A 9,001-nucleotide genomic window follows, 5' to 3' on the forward strand; every position below is an offset into this window, starting at 1 on the left:
CCAATGCATGGCTGGTTGTCCTTATTAGAGAGTGAGAGAGAGACTTCGCGGAGAAGTCGCAAACACCCCCCAATAGAATATTTTAAAAGTTTTCTTCTTTAAATTATGAAATCAATAATATTTTATATCTTTCCCCCTCAAATGTTTATTGCATGGCAATGAGAAACTTCGCTTCAGTTGATAGAACTTGAGTAGTAAATAAACTTTTGGATAACCATTCAATAAATATACTAGAAGATCTTGTGGCCATCAAATTTGTCACGCCAAAGAAAATTCAAGAGAGAATGGATGGAGTTAGTGCAGTGGCTACACAACGCCTTCCACGCGCTTACTCACTCTCTCTCTCTCTCTCTCTCTCTCTCTAACACCCTTTTCCTCGTGCAGTGTGTGAGCTCTGGCGGAGGAGAGCGAAATATAACGGCTGGTGTTGATGTAAGTAGAGCGAGATGGAGAGAGTTGTACGGGAATACGCGGTATGGAAACAGGTAAAATGTATTATAAAATTCATTAGGTCATTAGGTGGAGAGATGATAAACGCAGAGCAAAGTTTTTCCCCTCTCATGACAAGCTCAAACAGAATTGAGAGATCCCTCCCTCCCAGCATTAGCCAACAAATCAATCTTGCCCTTTTCGGGTTCGAGTCCCTTGCTCGAGTCAACACCACAATATGCTTATCTTTAAAACAACACAGGAAAAACCGATAAATATCGAAATAAATTGGTGCCTTCAAATCATAATTAATGCATTACATAAATGTAATAATACTACACTAAATAACTTAGACACTGACCCATTTACCAGCGCTTTGGAAGGTAGCACCGCAAGGACTTTTAAATACTGAAACACTGAAAATACAATTACTCGGCATGCACAACACAACACAAAGAGGAGAGACACATAAACAGGCGGAGTCCATATGTGAATGGAATTGCGGAATAGTGGGTTCTGGCCAGGATCTGCCGGAAATTACCTCGAGGTGCTCGCACACACAGATGCCCTCCTCGCAGTAGGCGCAGATCTGCCACTTGCGGCCGTTGCCGAGACCCTTGAACAGCAGCTGGGGCTCGTCGGTGAGCAGGGGCTCGTACTGGGTCTGCTGGACGCCCGTGCTGAACTGGAGCTCCCGGAGCTGGCGCTTCAGGCCTCCGGTGACGCCGCCGTCGCCGTCGCCATCCTCGAAGGCATCGCTCCTGCGCATGCGGTAGACGCTGCACTTGCGCTCCAGCTGTCCGGGCGGCGGGTGCATGGGCTCGTGCTCGTGCTCGTCGTCGTCGTAGGCCTCGCCGGCGGTGAGGGGCTGCCTCTCAGCGGCCGTTTCGGGCACCTCCTCTGGCCCGGGACGGCGCAGCTTGGCCACGTGGCCCGGCGAGGCCATGGGCGTGGCCGGCGTTACAATGATGGCATCATGGTGGGGTACAAACATAGCTGCGGCGCCAGTCAACTCTACCTCTATCTCGGCCTCGGCGTCGGCCGATGCCGCTGCCGCGGCCGCCGAAGTGCTGGCCAAGGGAGGAGACGTAGGCGTGGCTGTCTCCAACGAGGTCACTGTCGTTTTAACGCCGACCACAGCCGATGGCAACGCCGCCTCCATATCCATATGCGAGACCAGTGGCAGGGTGGCCGTGGCAGATTTGTGGAGCCGTCCAGCGGCCGCCGCAGCTGCCGCCGGATAGTACCCGGCACTGCTGCCGGAGTGCCGATGCACCAGTTTCGGTGAGACGCGTCCGTGCGACGAGGCGAACTGCTGGTAAGGCGTCTGCGGCGGTCCCGGAGTGGGTGGGGCGACCGCCCCCAGCAGGTGGCTGTGGTGCAGATGGCTGTGCGCCTGCGCCTGCGCGTGGCCATGGCCGTGGCTGTGGGAGTGGGCGTGCGGATGCGCGTGCGAGTGCGAGTGGGAGTGCATGCGCAGCTGGAGCACCGACTGGGTGTCGCCCTCGTCTATTGGCAGTAGGAGCTTCGATTGCGTCGTGTAGGTGGCGCTCAGTTTGCGCCCCATGGCCTGCGGGGCGCGCAGGTAGTTCGTCGGCAGCTGGTGGAACTGGCGCGACGCGCTCCGGGTGGGGGTCGAGGCACCGCCGGCCAGCTCGCCGGCTCCCAGCCCCACGGCCCCGGGCGCTTTCGGTGGATGTAGTTTCGCTTGTAGTATTCGGTTTTTCTTCTCCTGGCGCTGCTTCTGACGCGCTTGGCGCGACGCCAGCGAGGCGCCCCCAGCAGCTGCATACATGGCTCTGGGGTGGGGCTCGAGACAGGGAAAGGGAAAGGAAAAGGGACAGGGCTAGGATAGGGCTAAGGTGGTGTTGTACCTCCCTCTAGTTACAAACTAAGCTTAGTGTCTCTAAGTCTCCTTTAACATTCGGCTTGTACGTGTGTGGCTTGTGTTTTGTTCGGTCGCAACCAGTCTTTGGTCGCTTCTCTCTACGCTATAGCTGATATATGTGTAGTGTTGGACCTAGGCTCGGCCCAGAGCTAGATCTGAGTCCGTGTATTCCCCTGTTGTGACCCCTTTTGATATTATCACCTCGCTTTCCTCTGGCTCTTCATTGACATCTTATTTTGGGTGCTGGAGGCCCTTTCTCTTTAGGCTTCTTCTAGTCCTCTCCTGTGTCTGTATATCTGTAAATACTTTGTTTCCAACTCCTGATATAAAGCGGTTCGTAAATGAAGTTCACAAAATTGTTAGCAAAAAATTGTTCGGTTTGTGTTTGTTTGTTTCTCGCTTGTCCCTGTAAAGATGCCCCTTGCTGCCGTGCCCCGTCCGGATCCCCGTCTGAGACTGGGGGGTGTGCTGCCAATGTCTGGTGTGTTTGGGTGTCCTGTTTGACATAAATGATTGTACTCTGGATTACTTGCTTACGCTGCAACTTCAACTTCAACTTCAACCTCAACCGAACGGCATGCGAAACGGTTCAAAAAAATTGTTTGTGGTGAAACCATCAAAATATACATAATACATAATTTGTTAAGACCTAACTGAAAAATATTGTTTGGTTTGGTTTTGCTTTGTTTCAACTTCAACTTAGGCTAGGGTTATCCAAAAGATATATGTTTTGTGCATATTCGCAGTGTTGTTCTCTATTCCGTACCGTCTGTCTATCTCTGGTTTGTATATCAAAAAATATGTTTCAAAAAATTCGCTATCGCTGTCTAGGTTTTGTATTTTATCTTTGGTTTTCTCTCTGTTTTGTTTCAGTGTCTATTAAAATATGTTTCACAAATATTTGCCTTCCACTCTCCGCTTCTGCTTATAAACATTTAAAAAATATTCTCTGTCCACAATCAAATTGCATACTTCTGGGCGTATTGTCTGTGTGTGTCCAACCTCATCCTCATGATCAACCTTCAACCTTCAACCTCCAATCTCATCTCAGTTCATGTCGTCCTTTTTGTGGCTGGAGCTGTGTTTGGTTTCTTCTCGGGAGTACAATAAAATAAATCGAGTATTTTTCAAGCTGCCTGGGTTATTTGTATTTGTAAAATTTGCTATGCATATTCTTCTCTTTTGTTGTTTTGTCTAACTAATGTCCCAAAAAGCACCTAGAAACTATACCCACATATACATATACACATATTTAATATTGTTTCTGGTACTAGTTTTGGTTTTTTGTTTTTTTCTTTAACGATTTCTTGCAGCTTCTCGTTTTAGTTCAGCTTCGCACCGAAGCCCTTGGAAGTGATCTAAACTCTTTTGAATATTCCACTAGCATTTACAACTTTGACCAAACACACACACACACATCGAGTACATCAGGCTATCATCTGTTTATGCTACATTTTTCACTTGAAAAGGGCTTTCCCACTGGCGGAAATGCCCCTTGGACCTGGCTCGCTGCACAACATTATCGGCTTTATCTAAACTTAGATTACAGACGGATTTACTGCAAGGAACACCATATATATGAACATAACTGTACTTAAGCTTAATGTACATCCGATGGATAAAAATGTTACAATTTATTAGCTAAGCAGCGCTGAAAAGGGTGTCAGAGTGTAGGAGACAAGAGGATAATATACAGTAAATATTTTATTAGTTAAGACCCAAACGTAGTCATTGCAAAGTTCTCATTAGTGCACCCAACAAACTGGTAAATGGGTTAATATACTAAAGGGTGATAGATAATACAAAATCAAAGTTCTAAAATAAGACATAACTTCAAATCACAAAAGAGATACGAGTACATCGAGAAAGACCGCAAATATTTGTGTTTTCTTTTAATATCTTGATGCCACTTGGTGGATTTTCCCCAAAAGCAACAACGAACCCGGATTCAATCAAATAGAAATCTTTTAGGAACTGCAGCTTGCCTCCCCTCACATTTTTGTGTGCCATAAAATCCCAAGCCCCCCCCCCCTAAATGGGGTGGAAAACTGCAGCACTTGCCAGTATCTCCCCGTTTGCACATGTGACCCCAAAAAAACACTGCATTCCTTCAGAAATATCTCCATTGATTAACATGCCGTTTCCTGTTGCCACTTCGTGAATGTGGATTTTTAAACATTTTGTAATTTAAGCGAAATTCTCTGGCCCTGATTTTCCGAACATTTTGTTTTCATTTGAATGTTTGCATGCAATTTTGTCGTTAACACGCAAATTATAAAGGAAAAGGCTTCTGAAAGGACCTTAACATTTGCCAAGGCGGCGGGCCAAAGGGTTGTGGCAAGGCATTCAGGGTCGCCAGCACTCACCTACGAGTGTGTATGCCCCAGGAACTTCTTCCACTTTTCCTGATTTCAGTTCCTCTGCCATTTATTGCTCTTGCCTTTGCCCTCTGCCTTTTTTTTCTGCAGCTCTGCACCTTTAGAACTATTGTATTTTCCCCGTGGCCTGCGTAGCTTTCATGTTGGCCAACTACAATAGGTGGCGACAATGTTTTAGGCTCTTAAAACACTTTGTTGCGCGCGTGTGTGTGTGTGTGTGTGTTTATGTAACAATTTGTACGGCTTTTGGCTCAGCCTGGCACGCACTCAAGGCTAATTAAAACTCAGCCACGGCAACGCCCCGAAAAACCTAAAAAAAAGTAGCGAAAAATATAAGGAAAATAGGGGAACGGGGAAGGGGGAAGGGGGAAGTAGGGTAGAGGGGGTCCGGCCACAACAGTGCCAGCTGGCAGGTATATAGGACGTGTCCGATTGGGGGTACGAGCCCGGTACGAAGTTGGCCCAAATGTGCTGACGCTGGCGCTGACGTGTTGCTTGGCAGTGCTTTTCATTATATTTTTGGCAAAAACAAAACTCCAAACAATGAGAGCAGGTAAATGGAACAAATAGGCCAATAGGTGGCAACATCTAGAAAGTTGAAAGGGTCCTTTTGCAAAAATTAAATGAAATGAATTTTATAAGTGATCAAAAATGTTCGCCTTAATTATGAGGAAACCTAAGAGCCTGTTCCTTTCTCTCACGAAATCCTTTAATCGTTAGAGAACCGAACCGATATGAACCCAACCCTGAATCCATACAATAGCTGACATTCAGAAGTGCAAAATAAGTTATATTTAGCTATTTAAAAGGCTTTCAGGTCGCCAAGTAGAAAGCCAATTAAACGTTTTTTGCTAATTAACAAAGTTTGCACTGCCAGCATTTTAATTGCCAGCCTATTTACATATTGGCCATTTGTTGGCAAAAAAGGTCAACGGGAAGCGATCTAGCAGTTGGTAACAACAACACGCGCAGATTTCGCATGCAGACCGCAAATTAAACTGGGCCACAATGGCGTGGGCCAGGAAATATGAATTTAGATGATAGCAATTAAGGCTGCCGCCCCCCCCTGGCCAAGGCAGGTGGCAGGTGGTCCCTCTGAAGAGCAACAATGAAAATCAATAGTATTGCATCCCACCCTCCGGGAGAGTCAAGGCCACAGGCCACAAGGGGCCACAAGAGGCACGAGATCACGTGAGAAACACCAAAATTGTGGGCTAAATTATGCAAGTTCGGTAATTACAGTCTAGCGCCTCGCCGTCTCAGGCCCAGGCATGTGTCATTATCCTCAAAAAAGGCAGCAATTGTTTTGCGGCAAAGACGCCCGCACACTGGAGCTCCCAAATGCCCCCACACGCAAAACATCAGATGACTCAACATGTGCCCAGTTACGCAAATCGAGCTGTCTGACTGGCCACAGGAGACATTACATCAAGAGTCTGCCATTCAGTCTGTCAGACAACGCGGCGTATACGTCATACAATGAGGAGATGAGGCATGCAGCGGCAGCAGCAGCCAAAAGGCAGGTGGAAATGAACCGAGCCGAGGCGGTTCTCTTTATTCATTCATGGCGGATGCATACTCTCGTCAGAGCTGCTCACAAATATACAAGCCATACTCGTATCATTTATAAATGGGGTGTTCTGGAAACGATTATCGTATATTCCTCTGAAGATTGTATAAATTTCAACACTATACATTTGCGAGAGTATTAAGAGTACAAGAGTATTTACTAGAGTTCGAGAGTGAATTTAAAATACTTCAAACACATTTTCTTCTTCCAACTTGCCATCAAATCTTCAGATATTTTTGTGGCAAGAAAAGTTTAACTTTTTTCCAGCTCAAATTCTGCCGTAATTAGGATGTTTCCGCTTTCCAGAACATGCTCGATTAAGTCATTTATGCTACAGTTTACCCCCGTGTGCAATATGCACACACTGGCGCACAAAGGCCCGCCGTAGTGTGCCCAGGGACCTGCCAATGGCTTCCATCAGACCGCACACACACACACAGACACACTGGAAATGGCAGCTGCGCCACGGAAAGTTGTCTACGCAGCAGTGTCAAGGAGTCCGAGGGGAACGCGGAAAAGGATGATGATGGGAAATGGAAAAAGTGCTGCCTTCAGTACCGCCACGGACACAGGCGGCCTTTGTATAGCCGTCAGCCGAGCAAAACTGAGATTGAAATTAAAATTTAAATTTGTTTTAAGTTGATTTTTGTGGCATGGCCAATGGGTTCCGTGTGTGGCGAGTTTTTTTTTTACTGTTTCGGGGTATTTTTTTCGTCACTTTCGGCAGGATAATTACCCAGGTGAGCCCTACAATTATTATTATTAATTTTGTTCCCCTACAAATGCAATTTAAAAGACAATTCACCGCTCACGCTATCCTCATTCCCTTAACCGTACAAAATAATTGAGAATATTACGAGTGATTGAATATTCTCTGAGTGGATTGGTTCAAGGACTTCGTCTGGCATGAAATTGTTATGTGAATCGAACGCATGACGCCCCCAGCCTGTAGCCCTCGTCCTAATCCGTAGACCTCTTACGCTCACCTTCGGCAGATATAGGCCACTGCTATTTATCGTTTACTTAAGTGGTCTCAATAAAAGAGGAAAGTTGGCGCAAAAGAAAGTCGGCGTCATTGCCATGCAAATTATGAGTAAAATAATTTGCTTCCAATGCGGAGCACTCCCCATCACGCACACACATTGGACTAGATAGTGGAAATAAATTGATATATATACGGACGGGCATATGTCCGTATAGCACCCAGAAGAGCCGTCCAAACAGAACCGGAAATATTATTGATTATGCCAATAAGCGTCTATTTTCGTTCATTATTCTATTTCGATTTCGATTTCAATTTCAATATTATGCATATTATATTTGCGCATTCGATGTGCAAGGGAAAAACATTTCCATTTGATAGGCTTCCCCGTTTTCCCTTCTCCGCACTCCGGGACTCTGCCAGCCATTTTTCCACCTATTTTTGGCAGCAAGCCGTCGCTTGATTTCTTATGTAAGTGGAGCAAATGTTTTCCTCTTCCATTCGCATTCGCATTCGCATCGGCATTGGCATTCGGCAACGGCTTTGCCTAATAAGCAGGGCTTTCCCTCTTTCGGTCTGCTGTCTAGTTCTGCTTCCTCGACACTTTCGATGGGAAAGGAGCATACTTTTCCTTTCGTTTTTTTCCCCCACTTTTTTGGTTCAAAATTTTAATTAAAGTGTTGGAGGAACAAACTGACACCAGGCTCGGGTGCTCTACTAACTGACTGACTGGCTGACTGGCTGGCTGACTGACTGGCGTGCATGGGTCGCTGCCTTGGCAAGCAGACACTGGCCCAAAGTACGAGCAGCATGCGACTCGTTCAAGAACTGCATGTCAAAGTAAGTTCAGAGCGCTCTCTGACACTGGCAATGGGCTGGTTGTCAGCCCGGAATGACAAGCGAACTTGAACTGCACAATGGTTATGCATAGATTTACAACATATGGCAATCGTTTCAATGCGCATCTTTAAAGGAGCTTTGGGAAGTACGAACTCCGAACTAAGATCGATGACATACGCCACAAAAGAGTCGATGTATGTATCCGAGGAGAGTATCTGGTCGGGTTCTGCTTCCACACTGTGTACCTTCAAGTCTCTATTTGTCAAGGATAAAGTCCATTCGAAGGCCCTCAAAAAGTCACTGTAGTTAGGGATACACGTTTACTGAAACAACATGAGCTTGATTGCAAGACCACGAAATGGAGAGCAAAGCCGAATTCCCAGTTTAAGTTTCAGTTTAAAAAAGGAGAAGGTTAAGAAGGAATTGAGATTGTGATATACTAATACTCGCATGGTAACCAGCTTTTATGATGATCTTGCACACTCATGTACTCGGTTTAGGAAGCCATCCCGGCGTATACGTGATGCGAGCATGTGCCATTATTTCCGCTTAATTACAGCCGTAAAAAGTCCGGCGAGCGCAATGTTGCGTAGAATAAGCCTCATATTAAGACAAAGCACCCATGCGAGCCGATGCACCGCCGGCAACAGGCCGCTCCCCCCGCCCCATGGCGCCCCATAAATTAAACGAGGAGGAAAACTGGTAAAAGAAAATCCAACGGCTGGGAAAAACTCCTATGAAGGGGCCGAGCTGTGCCCCCCTCCTAATGGCTATTACACAGGGCCCAGGAAGGGGCAGGGCCAGAGCGCTGGACAGCCGAGTCGAGACCATTTGGCCAGTTAAAAGCGCGCACGGAACTCGCTGCAAATGACATAAACTGCAAGTGAAGCCGACAGTGTTTATTGCTTTTTATG

The 9,001-nt window shown here is 46.6% G+C and overlaps 1 protein-coding gene across 1 annotated transcript in view; it reads right to left on the bottom strand.

Moving 5' to 3' along the window:
* LOC6593830 overlaps nucleotides 1-3,921 on the bottom strand; it is a 28,190-nt gene extending 24,269 nt beyond the window's left edge. Inside the window, exon 1 of the mRNA XM_002018873.2 lies at nucleotides 971-3,921. Coding sequence (XP_002018909.2) covers nucleotides 971-2,224 — 1,254 coding nt within the window. The 5' untranslated portion in view covers nucleotides 2,225-3,921. The remainder of the gene's footprint in view (nucleotides 1-970) is intronic.
* Between the last annotated feature and the right edge of the window lie 5,080 nt (nucleotides 3,922-9,001).

Source organism: Drosophila persimilis, unplaced genomic scaffold (genome assembly GCF_003286085.1).
Source record: "Drosophila persimilis strain 14011-0111.01,24,50 unplaced genomic scaffold, DperRS2 tig00000124-arrow-pilon, whole genome shotgun sequence".
Classification (NCBI taxonomy): domain Eukaryota; kingdom Metazoa; phylum Arthropoda; class Insecta; order Diptera; family Drosophilidae; genus Drosophila; species Drosophila persimilis.